This window comes from Paroedura picta, chromosome 10 (assembly GCF_049243985.1).
Source record: "Paroedura picta isolate Pp20150507F chromosome 10, Ppicta_v3.0, whole genome shotgun sequence".
Classification (NCBI taxonomy): Eukaryota; Metazoa; Chordata; class Lepidosauria; order Squamata; family Gekkonidae; genus Paroedura; species Paroedura picta.
The window spans coordinates 23,788,553-23,808,789 of NC_135378.1; the positions used below are offsets into that span (position 1 = coordinate 23,788,553).

At 49.4% G+C, this 20,237-nt stretch overlaps 1 protein-coding gene across 1 annotated transcript in view; it reads left to right on the top strand.

The window, feature by feature from the left end:
- Positions 1-1,306: 1,306 nt before the first annotated feature.
- Positions 1,307-20,237, top strand: part of NWD2 (NACHT and WD repeat domain containing 2) — a 70,589-nt gene continuing 51,658 nt past the window's right edge. The window contains exon 1 of the mRNA XM_077301658.1: positions 1,307-2,132. Coding sequence (XP_077157773.1) covers positions 1,982-2,132 — 151 coding nt within the window. The 5' untranslated portion in view covers positions 1,307-1,981. The remainder of the gene's footprint in view (positions 2,133-20,237) is intronic.

Sequence of the window (20,237 nt, forward strand, 5' to 3'; positions counted from 1 at the left end):
GGGGTGTGACACAAGAGGCAAGCAATGGCAAAACACCTCTGAACGTCCCTTGCCTGAAACCCTACTGGGGGTCACCCTTGATAGTACTCTCCATCAGAGAGGAAAGAATCCAGCCTTTTGTCGAAGGCTTTCATGGCTGGAGTCAACTGGCTGCAGTGGCTTTTCTGGGCTGTGTAGCCATGGTCTGGTAGCTTTAGTCCTTGATGTCTCCCCAATAACTGGCTGGACCTTATGAGGCAGGACATGGCAAGATGACCCTCCTGGTCCCGCCCACACTCTAAAAACGCTTGGAGAGCCACACAGCCCAGAAAACGCATCCCAACCAATACAGCTGTTATTGTTGTTCCTTGCTAAGTTTGAACTTCTGAGACATGTTTTGGGGGGCTGTTATGTTTAAAAAAGAAGTCAATGCCCAAAGATTCCAGCAGTTTCATGCTCCATGCATGCTCCCCCCCCCCCCCCCCGCCACACACACACACTCTGATTCGGTGTCAGGGCTTGCAGTCACTCCCTTTGGAGGGGAAGTCAAGCCCTGCAGCCCAATCCAAAAATCTGCCTCCTGCAGCTGCAGAGGCCTTCTTTCCTGGCTAGGGTTGCCAACTCTTGTTTGGAAAATACCTGGAGACTTTGGGGAGGGGTGAAGCTGGGAGTGGGCAGGCTTTGGGACCGGAAGGGACCTCAGTGGAGTCTGCCCTGCAAAGCAGCCAGTTCCTCCAGAGGAACTGACCTCTTTAGTCTGGAGGCCAGTTATAATTCCCAGGGAACCCCAAGTCCCACCTGGAGGAAGGCATCCCTATTCCTGGCAGGACCCCTCTTCCCTTGGCCTTAACTGCTGACAGATGGGGTCGGGGGAGGTGCCCCCCACCCCTTGGAAGGGAGCACCTGAGTGGTTCTGCCTATGGACTGAGCCAAGCAAAAAAAGGAAGGCGACGGGAGGGCACCAGGGTCCGGGAGGTGGCGACAGCGCTGGTGGCCTCCGTCCGGCCAGACAGCCCAACCTTTCTGAATATTTCATGGGCGCTTCCCGCGGCACAGATCCCCTCCTGGCAAAGCTCGCCCTTCCTTCCTCCCTCCGCCTTTTCATTCTCCCCCCCCCCCCCGGGCGGTGCGCCTTGATGAATAAATCACCTTTCAGCTCTCCCCCCCCCCTCCCCAATCCCGCCGGGCAAGAGGAGACAAAACGTGCCCCGCGGGGGGGGGGGGGAGGGAAGGGGGTGTCCCTCTGAACTCGCTCCTGGAAAGAGCCCGGCGGGGCTATAAAAGTCTCTCGGGGTCCGTCGGGGCTGGGGAATCCAGCGCGGCCACATGAAGCGAGCGCCTGCGAGGGCTTCTCTTGCGCGACGCCTTTTGGGCTCGGACAGACAGACAGACAGACCGACCGAGGGAGAGATTTGGGTGGAGGCGCCCCTGCTCGGCCCGGCTGTGGCCAGGCACCAATCGCAGCCGCGGCGGTCGAAGCGGCTGGAGACGCGGGCGCCGGCCCCGTGAAGCCGGTCTGGCTCTCGCCAGCGGCCGCCGTGTCCCTCCGTGACCCCTCCGCGCAAGAGCGCCGCCGGCCCAGGGCGAGAGCGGGACTCTCCGCAGCGGCGCCGGAGCGAGCATGGCCAGAGGCGCGTGGCCCCGCCAGGCCCCCTGAGGAGGAGGCGCCGCCCGACCCCCCCCCCCCCCGCCTCCCGGGCACTTGGCGCGGAGGAGGAGGAGGCGGCGAGCATGCCGCGGCCGTCCCTTGTGGGCAACGCCGCCTGAGGCGCGCCCGCGCTTCCCTGCCCTAGCGGCAAGCCGCGCCGAGGGGGAGCCCCAGCCGCATGGCGGAGGCCGGCGAGCGGCGAAGGTGAGCCGGCGGGGGAAAGAGAGCGAGCGAGCGACAGAGCGAGCGAGCGAGAGGAGGAGCCGCGGCGGCGGGGGAGCCGCGGCGCCCTTCTGCCGAAGGACGGCCGGGGAAGAGGGCAGGAAGACGGCGGCGGCGGCGGCGGCGAGAGCGATGTGGCCGGCGGGAGCGGCCAGCCGGCTGCCGTGCTCGCGGGACTCGGCGCTGCGCAGGGCGGCGTTCTGCGGGAACCTGGCGGCGCTGCCGGCGCACTTGGCGCCCAGCGGGAGGAGCGTGCGGGTCTTCATCAGCGCCAACCCCGAAGGTAAGGCCGGCCGGCGGCCGGGCGGGGGGAGACGCGGCGGCAAGGACGAGTCCGGCCTCGGCGCCGCAGGGCTGGCGGGCTGGGGCGTGGGGTTGGCGGATGAGCGCGCCGACAATGCCGGATCCGGCTTCCCAGTCGTCGGCGCGCCGCACGATTCGAATTCTGTCCTCGTAGGACGGCGCGCTTGCAGGTCTGGCGGTCGTCTGGCGGCCGGCCGGGCTGCGGAGTTCTGCGTGGTCTGGAAGCGGCTGAACCTCTTGGGGGATGCATAACTGGTACTGCCAGTCAAGGCAGGTTGGGATTCGGGATCCTCTAGACGTACCCGAAAATCCTTGCTTGTTCTCTTGCAGACCATCGTTGGGTAGGATACCTGGCCGGAGTGTGTGTGTGTGTTGCCCCGTGTTGGATTCCTGGCCTCTAGCATCTTCTGGTAAAACTTCCCTGTCCCAAGTATTGACTTTTAGATGCAAAAAAAAAACGTCCACATGTTTAGTCTTTGCTAGGAATGGGAGTCTTGGGCTCCTTCCCGTTTTTATTCCAGCTGAAGCTTTCGGGACGAGAGGAACGCCTGCCAAGGCCTTTCTCCTTCATGAAAGCTGATGCTGTAATGCAATTTCCTTTGCTTTTTAAGCCCCAGAGGACTCCTGTTGGTTTTTGCCATTAACAGAGTCTCTGGTTTTATTATCTAGTAGTTGGAGCATCACAGGCTACATGTGTGACCAGTGTCATCTTTCTGGATGCCCCGAACCTTAACATGTCTCACCAGTGCCTCTCTACTTAAAAGGGCTTAACTCCAAGCCCCCTTTTAGAAAGTGACAGAAATTAGAGCGCAAAGAACTATGTACTTCCAAGTTCCAGGTTTCTGGATGGTCTGGAAATCCCTTAAGCTTTGGGGTCTTGTGTGTAGAGAGAGTCATGGAGAAACCACCCTCACAAAGGTCTCTAGAAATTAAAGGGGCCTCTAGAAATCCGTGGTTCCTGGGGCCATAGGGGCATAGAATATAAGACATCTAGCTTATTAGGAAGTGTCATAATCATTGCAATTCTGTCGTTGCCACCCTGGTCAGTCCGTGAGACAGACAACCTCTCTAAGGCAGTCATTAGATCTGGAGTCTGTTTCCCCTGGAGCAGGGGTAGTCAAACTGCGGCCCTCCAGACGTCCATGGACTACAATTCCCATGAGCCCCTGCCAGCTGGCAGGGGCTCATGGGAATTGTAGTCCATGGACGTCTGGAGGGCCGCAGTTTGACTACCCCTGCCCTGGAGACTTCAGTATGTGACTGATTTACTATGGTATATCTTTATGCGTCTTATAAAAGAAGAATGCAGTAACTTTTGGGCATTACATCTGGCACTCGGGATATTGTTTCAAGCAGGCACATATCCTCTTGAAGCCCCTTCCTTTCCCCTAAACCGAGCATTGTTCACGGGAGGGAGATGGAGCGACCGTTGCGACCCCTTGTTATCCAAACCAAATGTAATAGCGTGAATAAGTAAGCGGTTTGTTTCGCATTCCCAATTTCTTCCCCTTGGGAAATGCCTGGCTGCTGCCCTCCCTGTTTCACTTCAGTCTTGGCTGAAAAGCACTCCAAAGGATAATGCCTGCCAGTTTGGCTGCCGGCAGGAGGCATTCCTCCTCGCCTGTTTTCGTATCGCTTCCTTCGTTCTCCTAGGCTGAGACGCAGCAGGAGAGGAGACTCCAAGTCCTGTAAAAACTGGGAGCTTGACGGCTGCGGTACGTGGTGTCCCAGGAAGCGCTGGCGTTTAGCCGACTACTTAGAAGAAGAGACACGGAGGGTGAGAGGGAGATGCTCACAGCTCTTTGGGCGAAACCTCCTCGGCTCCTGCAGGAGGGACATCGGTGCATTGAACCTGCAGCCCTGTGGACACATGTGTGGGGGTCAGCTTGAGCAATTTTTGCTTCTGAAGCAGCCCAAAGACCTCAGCTGTCCTACTGGGTGCTCTCATGACTGCTTCAGAGACATCCTGTGTCACTAAAAAGCCTCCCCACCCCTTTCCTCTTTTCTTCTCAGTATCACTGTCAACTAGTCATTTGAAAACACACATCTACACATAGCGCTTCCCAGGGTCCTGCCAAATCGTTCTGTACGTTCCATCGCTCTGTGGGAATACAGCCCGGGAAAGGACTAAGGCACCAGGTCCCAAGGATCCGTTCCCACACAGGCTGGCGAGAACTGCCATAAAGGAGCAGCTTGACACGTCACAAACATAATTCCTGTCGTTGGTTAGCAGAAGTTTGAGTGAAAGAAAGCTGGGTTTTTGTTTTGCCGCACAGGGAGAAACACACTTGACAGATTTCTGTGTTGTTTTTCGTTAGAAAGGTGAAGGGGAGAAAGAGTTCCCTTCATTTTAATTCGAAGTCTGCACTGTATTGGTTTACTGGCGGTGATAGAAATGGCGATAGCCATTGAGTAAGGGGACCTGCACAGCAGCTGGCTTTCTTATGAGAACTGAGAAGAGGTGAGGGTTTTAATTTTAGAGGCAAGTCTGAAATCTAGAGTGAGGCAATGCTGGTCAATGTATGCAGATTGCGCTGTCCATTGTCACAAGAGGTAAACAATCAACGGAGATTACAGAGTTTAGGTGTACCTGGATGAGAACTTGATTCCTCCCCTAATTCTGGACCAGAAAACTTTCATGGGGTAACTTGTTTCATCGATTTGTGAGGAAACGTTCTCAAACTAGGGCCAAGACCATTGCACTCAGGGAAACAACGGGTGCTAGATTGGGGGGGGGGAGTGGAAAAACTTTGCGGATGACCTCTCCCTCGCCCCGGGACCTGGAAAGGCTGCAGGCAGCTGTTAGGGCTGTGTGTCCTCAGCTGAGGCCGTGGCCGGGTGGCTCGATCATCTGAGAGCGAGGCACCCTCCCATGGAGCCCCAAGTCCAAGGGGCTGGAGCCCCCCAGGTAGGGAACTCATTGGCAGGGGCAGCTCTCATGTTGCAGGGATCTGCAGCCTCCAACCCTCAGAGGGAAGTGGAAGGAGGAGGGGGTGGTCAGGGGGAGGGAAGGTGATTGGCTGGCCGCTGGACAGACAGGTAAGCCGGTTGGAGGAGGAGGCACTCAGGGGCGGGACAGATGCCCTGAGTGGGTGTTAAGCGCCATGTTAAGACCATGCTCCTCCTCCTAGCCCTTAACAGAAATATTAAGTGGAACAGATAAGGGCCATAGAAACTGACTTTAAAGGGTCACTTAAAAGGATCCGAGTTCTTTTTGCAAAGTGTGTGATCTTTTCTCACAAAGAAAGCATGGCAGCATCGTAGTGAGTGTGCTATATAGAGAAATGTTAAACAATACAACAAAAAGGATCCAGCCAATTGATGAAAGAATTCACTTGTTGCATCGTCTGCCTTTTCACTGGTCGCATCAGTTGCTTCAATTCAAATGCATCTATGTGTGGCCAAATGCATTTACATGTGGCCAAAACAATGCTCTTCCGCAAAGCATATAGTTGGGGTCAGAATAAGGGGGGAGGGTACTGTGAGCCTCCCTCTGGTTCTCGCATCTCATCCCCCCCCCCCGCCCAGTTATGCCAACTACTCCCTACATTTTAAGAGACTTTCCTGCCATGGTGTCTGAATAGTTATTAACAGAAAGGCCTAAGAAGATAGGGTGCAGATGGGACAGCCATGGATATTAGTTTTTAAAGTATGTTTTAAAGATGATTTTAACTGTTGATATACTGTAAGCTGCCCCAAGCCTGCTTGCAGAGAGGGGCAGCCTATAAATTAAAGCATTCTACTACTACTACTACTACTACTACTAATAATAATAATAATAATAATAATAATGGTAGTAATGGTAATAATGGTGGAGGTGGTGGGGGTGGTAGTAATAGTAGTAGTCGTAGTAGTTTAGGACCAGAGCCAGTGGCTACAGATTAAGGCATATGTATAGTTTATGTACTTGGCTGTTTTTTTTTTTAATGCACACACTGCCTTTCTGTTGCAACAGCTCCCAAAAAGGTTACTCTCAGAACAAAAGCTGTTCAGAATTAAATCTGTTCAAAGTCAGATTCAATGGGCCTGTGTGAGACAAGACTGCACAGAAGTTAGGAGGTTTCAGAGTACTTCTTTGCTGGCATGCAGAAAACTATGAATCTCTATTCCCTTGTATCCTCACAACGGCCCTGTGAAGTAGGTTCAGCCGAAAGAGGGTACACAACTGGCCCAAAGTCCATGCAGTGAACATTTACGACAGAGAGGGCATTCCACCCTGCGCCTTCCAGATCCCAGTCTGATACTCTACATTGTGCTAAGTAGAGCAGCTGACTGACGCTGCAGAGAGAGGGGAAAGGACCCCATTGTTTATTTCCCCTCCTCCTTAGTGATTCCTTGTAGACCATGGAGCATGGAAGTAGGGCTTGTTTTAAAAGAGACAGATTTCTTAACATTAGCAGCACTTTTAAACAGAGCTGTTTTGTTCCCTTTGAGATAGTTGCTTATGATGATCGGCACATGGACTTGTCTAGAATTTCCTTTACAGAAATGGTGTCGTATGAGTTTACAGAGCTGCCTTGTAATGTGGCAAGCCATTGGCCCATCTGCTTATCAATGGCTGATTCCTCACAAGCGGTAAAGGCCAGGTTAGCATCTATATGACAGTGACCCCAGACTTCCTCCCTGCTGGGCCTGGTGCAAATCGGGCCCCAGAAGCTCTGTGCTAAGGGATTCTTCCATGTTCCCTTTCAGTGCTGCAGGGGCCAACAGGGCCTGTCCCCATCCTACAGAGGCCTGCAGGGGACAAACAATGCCTTGAATGGCTTCACGGCATGTCTTGGCACCGTTGGGCATTGTTGGTTTAGTTTGCAGGAAGGTGAGATTGTTTAGAATGGTGAGATTGCCCACCACCACCCCGCGTGGCGTAACCTACCTGCCGTTACTGTGTTTCCCGGGGGTTCTCCTTTCAGTGAAGCACCGGGTCTCCCGCTGAAATGTGTCCTGCATGGGGACTCGGTACGCTGCGGAGCATGCAGCTCCTCAGTGTGTTCTGGTGTCTACTCCAGGGATTCCATGTGTCTCCATCTCAATCCTCCTTGAGCCTGCCTGTGAATGCAGGTGGTCATGTGATTTCTGGAAGTGTGGCAGGGAGGCGTGACCAGCTGACACCACTTCCTGGGCTCCTCGGAGCCTGAAGAATTATTTCAGGGGCTCCTCCATGGTCAAAAGGTTGAAAAAGGGTGGTTCACTCAGACTGGCCTCAGCTGCCCGAGTCCAAAGTGGTTTCCCAGCCTGGAGGGCACCCTGGACTTGCTCCATACAAACCACATGCTGTACCAGTGAGCTGTGGTCTTTCCAGATGGGATTTTAAATTCGTAAGGGCAGGTTCCCTTTCCAGATGGAAGCCTTCACCACCTCTGACCACTTTGAATCTTCTCTCATTTCAGCTGACGTTTCTCATTTCTCAATAGCAGTAACAGCAGTGATGAAGCAATGAATGGTCAGAGCCTTTAGTGTTTTATTGCAATCTTGACTTGAAACCTAAGCTGACAGCCTGAGCTTGCGGTGGATCAATTGTCAGACTAGGAACTGGGAGGCCCAGGTTCCCATCCCCTCTCTGTCATGGACCTTGCAGGCCAGCCCCACTCTCTCAGCCTGACCTACCTCTCAGGGCAGTGGCAGAGATGAAAGGGAGAAAGTGGTGTGCCATCTCGGATCTCCATTGGGGAGAAAAGTGGGGTATAAATGAAATACGTGAAAGAAGCAAATAAATGCTACCCCCACCTCCTGCAGACAGACGTACCATTCCGTGACAGCAGATTTAGAGGCAATTAGATTTTCAATGCAGATATCGCAAGTTTGGAATCCCAATGATAAGGAGCTGTTTACCAAATTTAAATTCTCTGAACATGTCAGGAAATGTTTCTGCGTTCTTGTTGTCGATCATAACCAACTCATATATATGTAGAGCCCTCTGAATGCATTTGTGAATGTAATAGATGAGTCAGTAGCATAATACATATCAAACACCATGTGTTTCCATATTAATTTGCCAGATTATAAATTAGGATGACCAGCAGTTAATATTCAGATATTCTGTCCTCAGTCCTGCTAAAGTCCGTCATATCTAATAGATGAGACCTGTGCTCAACTTTTTACTACCCAAAGGAATCTCAAAGTGACCTACCATCACCTACCCTTCCTCTCTCCATAACAGATATAACGGTTTTTGCATCTCACTTCTCGTTATCAAAAGGAATCCAAGAGCAGCTTACAAACACCTTTCTCTTTCTCTCCCCATAACAGACACCCTGTGAGGGAGGTGGGCCTGAGGGAGCTCTGAGAGAACTGTAACTGGCCCAAAATCACCCAGCTGGCTGCATGTGGAGGAGTGGGGAGTCAAACCCAACTGTCTAGGTCAGGGGTAGTCAAACTGCGGCCCTCCAGATGTCCATGGACTACAGTTCCCATGAGCCCCTGCCAGCGAAAGCTGGCAGGGGCTCCTGGGAATTGTAGTCCATAGACATCTGGAGGGCTGCAGTTTGACTACCCCTGGTCTAGGTGCTCTTCACCACTACACCAAGCTGGCTCTGCTAACAGTGAGGGTTGAACCTCTATACAGGTCGCCCTGTTATTTTTGTGTCAAAACACTGAGAAGTGTCTCTAGCGTGTTCTCTTAGGGCATTGTCATCTGCACATTAATAGATAGCAAGCAGGGACCCAGGAAGATCCAGAGGAATCATTCCCCAGCCTGATTCCAAATTTGTGACTGCCATGTACCCCCCCTCCAGCCCACTGGACCTCAACTGCTGCCACCCCCACCCCCCTGCTTGCTACCTCAGCAGCAGTCATTCCACCCAGATCTGCCCAACCTTGGCTTCACAGTAGTGGTGGCAGCTCCCCTGCCAACCTGCTTGACCCTACCTTTGCTACCTCAGTGGCCTATCAACGATGGAGGAGAGGAAACTTTGCCTCTGCTTGCACAATCAGTGCTCTACTATTGGGGGGAGGGGGGTTCAAACCTTCTTTTTTGTGTGTCCCCCAAGTTTGTCAGAGTTTTCTGTAAACCTGGGGTTTCTTCAAGTTTGCTGAAGAATCTGCCTTCAGACAGCGAGGCCTTAGTCCACCAATTTAAGTATCCTCACTTTGCTATTAGAATATTTGCTATCCCCAGAGTACACGCACTTACTATGCATTGTTTTGTTTCTGTCCACAGCAAAGCACACTGAATACAAAACTACCCTGAAAATCTATTGATTTTGCCACTGGGCTGCTTTATTCTGCGTGTTTGTGTGTGTCCATGTATTAGGTTACCCAAATACCCCATGAAGCCCCCTCCCCAAGAAATACTGTTCCAGAGCGGCATTTTCAAGTGCTCTGGAGAAACAGAGATCATTCCAGTAACCTGACGACTCGTCCAGATAATCTGGATAAATCTTTCTCCCACCGGAGAGAGAGAGATTCTGAGGGTTAAAAAGTATACCCCAGTGAGGCAGAATATTAGGCAAGTAAAATGAATGACTAATAGCACTTATTAATGTTAGATTTTACCATCTCTTCTAAGGGCATGTTTTCAGGCACTGGGTGTTTGGGTACTGTGAGACACGATGTCTTCTCCTCTCATAGCCAAATTGGGTAGCAATCTTGGACCTCAGGACACACTGGAGTTAGGCTTGCGATTTTAACATCCCCCAGGATACCATTGTGGAACTTTTTTCCTGAGCACGTCAGCAGTCCTCTTGAAAGCAGCAGGATATGAATTAGTCACAGCTAACATATTCCATTTGTTTCAATCAGATTTAATTACAACTAATTTCAGATGGACTGGGGGGCATTGGTTTTAAGACGCTGGCATTAAAGTGTTTTTTAAAAAAATCATAATTCAGTACTTTGCCAAGAATAATAGTCTGCTCAGATGTGTTGCAAAATCTGCCTGCCAAATCAGCGACAAATTCTTGGGCTTGAATGACAAGACAGCTCTCTGGATTTTTTTCTTCCTTAACCTCGGTTGAAGCTTACAATTGGTTCATAATTTCCAAATTGTTCTGTATAATTAAGATTCCTTTAAAGGTGAAAGTTATTGTAATTACAAAGAACGCTTCTGAAATTATGAGCCAGTTGAGAACGTCAATAAACTCAGTGCGTGGAACGGAACCTATGAAACTGCCTTATGTTATCAGCCCAGTAGAGTATAATCTCACAGGCAGCAGCTACCCAAGGCGTGAAAAAAAGATCTTTCCTAGTTCTGCTGTCCAAGGTCCTTTTCACTGGGGATTGAACCAGGGGACCTCCTGTATCGAAACATGCTCAGTTACTAAACTCTGGTCCTTTTTTTGTATTTTCAGGCAAAATAACTTGAAAAGAGGGTGGGTCTGTGGCTCAGTAGTGAAGCAACTGTTTGGTATGCAGAAGGTCTCAAGTGATGGTTCCAGGTGGGACCTGGAGTTCTCCCAGAATTACACTGGGAACTCCAGACTACAGAGATTAGTTCCCCTGGAGAAAGTGGTGGCTTTCAAGGGTGGGCTCCTTTGTAGTACATCCCCTCCCCCAGCTCCACCTTCCTTGGGCTCCACCCGCTGGCATCTCTAGGACTTTCTCAGGGTTGCCAACCCTGTCCCAAGTTCAATCCCAACTGACGGAATCAGATCATAGATGATGTGGAAAATCTACCTGAGACCTGGGAGAGCTGGTGCACGTCAGAGTAGAGAATTGCAAAACTAATTATAAGGCATCTTCTTGTGTGCATGTGAAATTCATTCTATAAAATCAACTCTACTGTCCACTCCTATTACTGCAGGTGGCCATTTAGGGCCAATATAGATGATCACTGAGTCTCTCATGAGGTAAGGTTCTTACCATGAGCTTGCTTGGTCATGTGTAGGATTGCCCGGTCCCTCGTAGCTGTTGGCGGAAGGTGGGGGTTGGGATGCAGGAGGGGGGGATGAGTGCTGCTTATTAATGCAATGTCCTGATGTCACCAGGAAGTGATGTTGACACACCAGCAAGTGATGCTTTGGTTTTTAGGCATAAACTTTATGGTAGAATTTGCTTCCCCCTCCCCCTCGTGTTGACATAATTTCTGGACAGTGTCAGCATATTGCGTTAATTTGCGGCATTCTTCCAATTTCAACGAGGTGTGGGGTTGTGGGGGGAGCAAAGTATGTCCTAAAATTGGGGTGATCCCCTTTCGGACCAAGGAATCTGACTGCCCTAGCAATATGTATTGAGAAAAAGTTTCTGCCATACCTTCTTGGGTGTGATATAGATTGTATCTACCTAACAGTAAGGGTTTCCAGTATTGCCATATAGCCAAAGACCACGCAAATTGTACTCCGACAGGTGATGATGAGTCAACATTCTGAAAAACTTAAGAAAGGACAATATGTTTCCCCAGGTGCTTTTCAGATGTCACAGAATGAAAGGGTGTTCCTGTATTTTCAAAGCGTCCTAGTACAATCCGAAGCATAAATTGTACCTTTCTAAGCCCATGGGCCCCAGTTGGCTTCGAACAATGTGAGTCTGTTTAGGGTTGCACTGGTAAACATCAGTTTTATAAGGGTACTTGTTAATCTTTGTCTATATCAGGGGTAGTCAAACTGCGGCCTGACAGATGTCCATGGACTACGATTCCCATGATCCCCTGCCAGCAAATGCTGGCAGGGGCTCATGGGAATTGTAGTCCATGGACATCTGGAGGACCTACATTAGGGGTAGTCAAACTGCGGCCCTCCAGATATCCATGGACTACAATTCCCAGGAACCCCTGCCAGCGAGTGCTGGCAGGGGCTCATGGGAATTGTAGTCCATGGACATCTGGAGGACCACAGGTTGACTAACCCTGGTCTAGACGAGTGATAAACAGCGAGCCGAACAGCAAGTTCGTGCAGAGCCATCGTTAGTCGTTGCTGTAGTGCTATGTTCAATTAGCATTTTATTCTCGTCCCTTCAGTGCAAATTGCAGTGAAATATTTACTAGGGAACTTCGGGGAGGATGGAGGTAGCTATAACAAACGACATAGCTTGTGTTGCATAGAGAGAGGGGGGGGAAATGATCCAATCAATATTTCTATAGCACTAGATGAGTTTGTGTTTCAGTGCATAATTGAACAGAGCACAATATTGTCCATGAGTAACCGGAAACAAGAATTAAATGTGCAATTTTTTTTTCCTTTCGGCAAGGGGAGAAACTGTTTTGTCTCTCTGATAAAGGCATATGATAGCAGAGCAGTAAAGCGCTCAGGTTCAGGAGCCCATCTGCAATTTGTGATTTGGGTTTAATCTTTTTAACGGTATATGTTTATCCTGGATGGTGGTGTTCCCAAGCTCTTTCCAGCCGGTCCTCCCCTGACATTCTTCTACCGTAAACAATAAGTAGAGGAAATGTTGGTGATGTAGGCATGTCATTTACATGTTGGCAGCAGGCAATCCCCCATCATTACCCCCAATAATTTGAAGAGCGAGTGAAAATGGGGTCAGTGATGACACTTTCTCAACCAGGGTTCTGTGAAGCCCCAGAATTCTTGATGGCCCTGGAAGGTTTCCTGAATGGGTGGGAGTTAATTATTTTTTAAATATATTTCTTAAATTTGCTAAACATTTATCAGGTGATATGAACATTTATGGCCATGTCATTCTACCCCCTCCCCAATGGTCAATGGTGGGCCTGGAGGGGGTGGGAAGGGGAGGGGCCCCGGTGGCCATGTCTACAGCTCTGCTTCCCAACCGTATTCTGCACAGTTGTGCCACTTCTGGGGCTTCTCAAAGCCTGAAGGCTGTTTCAGGGATTTCTCAATGGTAAAAAAGTGGAGAAAGGCTTCTCTTTTTCCACTAGTCTCTGTGTTTTCAGCCCCAGAGATTAAGGAAAATTCCTTGAGAAGTGATACTGTGTCCTTTCCCAGGCACCACCCTCCAAATTTGCTGCTGCAGGGCTGAAAACTCTATCATGGATCTGTAAACAAAAGGAAATATAGATGTGATGCAAGTGACATTGACTGGAAAGGCTGAGGGTTCTAGAGAGAATTTATTCTAGACTAGAGGCAAAGCCCATTGTACCCAGGAATACAACGGGTACTAGAATGAACACCTGCACTGTGGCCTTCCTGGGGGCTGGCTACATGGCAAAAGCTCCTGCCCACCCTTGGATTCTTGAGGCCCTGCCTCCAAACCTCAAGGAATATTCCTGACCTAGGGGTCACCAACCTCCAGCTGCGGCCTGGAAATCTCCTGGAATTGGACTATAGAGATATGGACTCTACTACAACAACAACTCATCTCCGGCTTCTGAAGATGAAAGGGCTTGCTTGGGAGGGGGAAACTCTGTGTCAGAAAGGTTGCAGGATGGGAGAGGTTGGGACCTGGGAATTTGCTCGAATTGCAGGTCATTTCCAGGCAACAGAGAGCAGTCCCCCTGGAGAAAAACCCTTGCTTTGGATTCCATGAAGTTGTAGGGATGCCAGGCCCCAGGTAGGAAACAAAGAGAAATGCTGGGAGGCAGTAGATGCTAATAACAATAAATATCAAATAATTCATAAACTTGTCACAGTTTCTTCCTTTAATGAAAATATTTAATTGATAGCCAAATTTGCTTAAAGAACTAAACACTTTTCAGCCAGTACATTTATTTAGCTAAATTCAATGTCATCAGAGTAAATAAACAGGTGTATGTTACAATCAAACATGAAAACATTGGATGGCAAAGAACTTACAGAGGGCTTCTCAATTACTGCCTCTATGTCAGCTTTTCTCAATCTTTTTACCATTAAGAAACCCCTGAAACATTCTTGAGGTTTTGAGAAACCGCAGAAGTGGAATCTCCAGGTCCCAGCTGGAGGCTAGCATCCCTACCAGTGGTCAGGGGTGCCAGCCTTCAGGTGGGACCTGGAGAATTCACAGAATGAAAGCTCCTCTCCAGACTGCAGATATCAGTTCCCCTGGAGAAAAGGGCTGCTTGGGATGGAGACGGGTGACTGTATTGCACACCCCACTGCACACACACACAGAGGGGGAGAGAGAGAGAACATAGAAAAAAGCATTCTTCGCTTCTCAAATGGCAAACCTTATTAACTACACAATCAGCTCTACATGTAGGAAATACCTGAGTGTCTCCCTCCTTCAATTTCTCTGAGAAGCCATTGGCTTTTCAGAACAGTCAATGAGCAAGTCAAACAAAAACTTACACCATCTTCCTGCAACAGCTGCTTTTCCCTGTGCTCTAGCTACATCTCTTTAAGGCAATGGCAATTTGTACAGCTTGGTGTAGTGGTTAAGAGCAGCCTCTTATGTGTGAGCTGGATTTGATTCCCTGCTCCCCCATATCCTGGGTGACCTTGGATTAGTCGCAGTCCTGGTAGAAACCATGCTTTCTCAGCCTCACAGGGTTTCTGTTGTGGGGAGAGGAAGGGAAGACTATTATAAATCACTTCCACAGCCCCCCACCTCCAGAAGGCATGCAGAGGCTGTGCCAGGAGGCGGCTCACACCCAGCCCCATGTCCACCAAATTGAGTAAGTAATGGCCCCTGCCCTGGCAATATTTACTCATGAGTACGTCATGGCCCTCTGCCAGGATAGTTTAGCCCCAATCAGGAGGGCCCTCAGCCCTGGCAGTTTAGCCCCAATGAGGAGGGAGCTCTCAGCCAGGAAAAGCTAATAAGGCATGATCTCTCCAGCTCCAACTTCCTGCTAGTTGCAGAAGTTTGCTGGGTGGTAGCGGAGCTGGCCTCAAAGCATGCCCTGCTGCCAGTAAGTTGCCCCAACACCAGTACAGTGGAGCTCCCTTTCTCTCAGTGTCTTTGTGCTTCATGTGCTCTTGGGTTGCACCTCTCAGGGGACAGGTAGAGCCCTGTCAACTTCTTGCTCTGCACAAGTGTCCTTACAGTTTCTTAATACAGCAAGAAGCCATGGATCCTCTTCTGTTTCTTTCCTAGCATTGTTGTTCTTTCTCCTCCTCTGCTGTGGAAATGTGGCCATGCAGACAATGGGGAGAGGGAATAACTACAAAGAACTGCAGCTACATCTGTGGCATGTAAAGGTGGGCTTATTGTTCCCCAACCAGCCATCCAACCTATTATATCAAATAAAAACTGATGGTTTAAAATATTAAATTGAACAGATGTTTAAAACTTCAATTCTGTGTGCGTATTTAAAAACTGGTCATCCTTAAGTGGCTTGTTTTAAAAATGACTTAATTTAAAATGAGCTTAAACATTTAAAAAGATGTTCAGGCCTTCACTTACAGTCTCTTAAAACCGGTTCTGTGTTCGGCATATTGATGAAAGTTCTGTTTGTCTGTTTAGAATACATGTGGGGGGAAATGCCTGACTTTTGAGGTCAAGCATTATGTAGTATTGAAACAAGGCATGAATATTAATGGCTGACTTTGTCAACCAAGCCACATGGAAAATTACTTTCCATCTCAGATGGAAAGGCTGTTTTGCTCAGGGTCTTCTTTTGAAAGTCCTGGGCATTTACAACACAACCCTATTTAGAGTTCCTCCAGTCCAAGTCAATTGTTTTCAGTAAATTTAGACTGTAGTAAGTCTTCACAGGACAGCACGGTTAGTCTTCATCCCACTGATCTTTACATGGAGAAATGGGTAGAAAATCTATTTTACAATGCCCCCATTCAATTCTTGAAGCAGATAATTAATTAATCAAAATTATTTAAAGCCTTTAATGCTGTCTTTCAGCCCTGCTTAGGGTTCCCAAGGCAACAAACACTTAAAAGCATGAAAACAACTTTATAAGTACACACATGAATAAATTACATTCACCAAGAGGAAGGGCAGTGAGGGAATGCCAAACAAACAAAACTCTTCACCTTTCAGTAGAAGACAATATTAGAGGAGGACAGACAAATCTTCCGAGGGTGGAAAAGCCGTAATGTTGGTGCCACAACCCAGAATGTCCTTTCTCAGGCTGCCCCCTGTCCGGCTTTAGTGGGAGTGCAACTCTCATCATCAGAAAGTATCTTATGGAACTCTTTCTGCCACATTGTGGGGCTGATCCAACAGTTCTAAGTAACTTTCTCCCAGTTTAAGTGGCTCTGCTTGAGTGGAAAAGCCACATAAGTAAGAGGTAAACTCCTTAGACTGAAGAAAACCTTCAAATTTAAGGGCAAAAGAAAAGCGAGGAATCAATGTTGCAATAAATGAATGGCTTGAATACATTTTGCTCACGTGAAGCGGTAGGACTGGGATAGGAGCCACACCCAATAGCACCTCAGTTTTGTCAGGATTCAGTTTAGCTTGTTAGCCCTCAGTCCTCCCCAACCTGCCTCCAGGCACTGTTTGAGTTTCTACATCCTCCCTGGGATCCGCCGGTAGCATGAGCTGAGTAGCATCTGCATATTGCTTTACAGTCCAGCCCAAATCTCCAGGTGACTTCTCCCAGCACCTTCATGAAGCTACTAAAAAGCAGGGGGGACAAGCTGGAACTTGGAAGGACTACAGAGGTCAAGGAACCAAGCCACAGATCTCTCTAGCATATCCTTCTGAAGACTACCTTCCATGCAGGACCTGAACCCACCGCAAAATGGTACCTTCCAGTTCCAATTCTGAAAGGTGGTCCAGAAGAAGACTATGAACAATGGTGCTGTAAAAGCCTCTGAAAGGTCCAAGAAAATGAAAGGGTCTCAGTCTTCCAACCCACCTCCCTGAGGGTCTGGTTTTAGCAGAGCTCTTTTATTTTCTCATTTTTAGATCTGACTTTCCATGTCAGAAAAGGCTGGATCAAATTTCTAACTTTCGGGCCTCTATTAAAAGGCCTGAGCTTCTTGCAAGGGCAAAACAGCAGTTTTACCCTAGTTTGAGATATTGTCTAGCCATTAGAATGGGAGGAAATGCTCGAATCTTTAGTACTTGGGTCTTTAAACGTATTTATCTGCTTATCGTCAGAGTCGGGATTCTGTTGTTGTTTTGGCTGGTTTAACGTAGCTTTTAAAAAACAGTAATTAAATCCCGAGTGCCAATTTCCACACTCCCGCATGACATATAATGGAAGATGCAGAACTGACGGATTGACTCTAGATCCTTTGAAATTTCCTCCCCAGGGGCTCCATAAATAGGAGAAAAGTCTATGAAGGCTAGCAGCGCCTGCCTGAGCCTGTACTGATCAGAGGGGGCTCGTGCACTTCCAATCTCTCCTTTTTATAGATATTGATTTTGTGCCCCGAGGTAATCTTCTCAGCACAAAGCCCCAGTTTTTAATGGGGAGACGTGGTGTTAAGGGAGCGAAAGAGCACACAGACAGACTCTATTGGCCGCTCTTGCTTCTATCTCTTTTCCTCACCTACAAAAGAGTGTTGTTTCTGAAGAACTGCCTAGTCCCCCTTTTTGATAGCTTAATGAGGTTTTCTGAGGCCTGGAAAGAGACGCGGAGGGTTTTGTTCTTGGAAACTCTGCCACAGCGGCACTTGAGAGCACCAAGTAAGGGTAGTAAGTCAACATTACAGAAGGAAACTTGGTCCCTTTTGTAGCCACTTCAGCCAAGCGACTTTTATTCAAAGCCAGGCAGGGACTCATGGGAATTGTAGTCCAGGGACATCCGGAAAGCCACCATTTGGCCACTGCCGTTCTAGATGAACATGGTTGAGGTGTAATGGTGTAATGGTTAAGACCGGCAGCCTCTAATCTCGAGAACCAGGTTTGATTCCCCACACCACCACATGCAGCCAGCTGGGTGACCTGGACCAGTCACAGTTCTCTCTGAGCTCTCTCAGCCTCACCTACCTCCCAGGGTGTCTGTTGTGGGGAGGGGAAGGCAGTCCTAAGCCACTCGGAGGCTCCTTTGGGTAGTAAAAGGTAGGGTTCCAAAAACCAGCATTTCCACCATGGTTCAAATCTCTGCTCCACCATGCAAGTTTGCTGGAACACCTTGTGCCAGTCACACACATTCAGCCTAATCTAATTCACAGAGCGGACCGGTTTGCAAAAGTAAGGTGGCTGGGGAGAGGAACCTGGTACCCTGCTGTGAGCTCCTTGGAGGAAGGAGAGAATGCAATACAGTAAATACATTGTGATTCTCCCAGGCCTTCTGCTACATAACAGCTCAAGCAAGATATTTCGGTTCATGCAGTCCAGGATACAAGAACTCTTATTGTTTCATTCAATGAACATTGTTAGAGACATTTTCCATACTGTAGGCAAAAGTTTAAGATAGCCACCTTACCCTCTTTTCTGTGGACTTAATTAAGGGAGGATAATGTAGGATCAGATCAAAGGGCAGAGTCAATCATTCTTGGATTTCCATAAATCCGGAAATAGTTCATATTAGCATCAACTTGGAGGGAACTTCACAGTTTGTCGTCCGTTGCCGCTGCAGTCATCAATCATCCATGGGGCCTAATTCTTCTTTCCTGTGTGCAAGTCCCCTAAGGCAGTGGTCCCCAGCCCCCAGTCCGGGAACCGGTACCAGTCCATGGATCAGTTAGTACTGGGCCGTGGCTCCTCCTCGTCCTCTTCCCTGGCTGTTGCCTCAGGGTCTGCCCTGCCACTCTGCCGCCAGCTCATCTTTGGTGCTCTCCGGTGGCTGCCATGGCTGGGGCTCCCCCCTCAGCATGGTACTGTGCAGCTGCTGCTGGCAGCGCCCGCCAGAGGGCGGTGGGACATCAGGGGTGCTGGCGGGAAAGCAAGCGAAGCAGGGACTCAGGTGGCAGTGACAAAAGACTACCCTCTCCCTGGGCCTCAGTAAAATTGTCAAGCATTGACCACACCCCGGTGATAAAAAGGTTGGCGACCACTGCCCTAAGGCAGTGGTCCCCAACCTTTCTGAGGCTGGGGACCGGCAGGGCATCGGGCTGCGCCCGCGCGGACCACGCTCGCGTGCCGCGCCCGCACGGGCCGCGCATGCGCATCGGGCTGCGCCCGCGGGCCGCACCTGCACGGGCCGCACATGCGCGATATGCGGCCCGGCCCTGATTCCCTCTCCCCGCCCTCCCACAGTAAGAAGCTTCCCGGCCCGCAAGCTTGCGACCTGGGAAGTTTTTTACTGTGGGGGGGGCGGGGAGAGGGAGCCGCGGCCCGGCGCCATGGCCTTCGCGCCCGGCACCGGGCCACGGCCCGCAGGTTGGGGACCACTGCCCTAAGGGATGTCAGTGGTATTCACATGGATGGCTTATTTACATCCTCTTACCCCTCGGAGACAAAGAAGGACCTGATAATCAATAGGCAGCTTCTCCCTTATTTGTCTACTCGAGACCTCCCTTATCTATCTCTATATCTTATCCAGACAGGGTTTACTGTAATAGCCCATGTAGCACTTACTACGGGTCCTGCAGTGCTGTAGTGTTAGGGGACCTTCACACTGCAGAAGGGAAAATATAATTCTATTATCCCCCCTGAAGAAGTTTGAGGCAAAAGGAAAGCTTGTACCTTAAATAAAATTTTATTGGTTTTAAAGATGTCCCTGAGCTCATACTTGGTTCTGCTGCTTCAGACCAACCTGGCTACACGCCTGTAAGTTTGGTGTGTTTGCATGCACACCCAATGTGAGCAGTGTGCCATGTTAATACTGGCATCTGTGAGATTGCATTTTAAAATATTCCCCAGATGAAGAACTAACCACGTAAAAGGTACTGGGGTAAATATTGTTCATAATAAAATGCTTCCTTTGGAAGTTGAATCTTTGAGTAAATTAACCCTTTTCTTGCTTCAGCATAGCCCAGGAAACCATTCCGGTCCATGATTTGGCCTTCATGTTTGTAGACGATGGACAGGATGTTGGGTGTGAGCCAGCTGCTGCTGATAAGGGTTGGGAGGGGGGCCTCCAAAAAGGCTATGCTGGGCATTAGAACAGATCCATGTACAAAGCCCTTGGAAGATGGCCTGGGGATATAAGGAGATGAATTAAGTGAAATTGAATGTGAAAGCCGCCTCGATCCAGCCCTTGAACTACAACAGATCAATTTGTTCAAAGAACCTTTGCCTGCATAAAAAGAAACTCTTAGAAAAACCACTAGCCAGTAGAGACAACTAAGAATGCTGCACATGACTGTGAGCATACTGTGGAGCATTTTATGCTTCAAGGCCACAAAATACAGCTAAATACTGTGTGATTGAGCCTCCATATGCAAGGCAGCAAGAGCCTCTTGTGGCGCAGGGTGGTAAGGCAGCTGTCTGAAAACTTTGCCCATGAGGCTGGGAGTTCAAT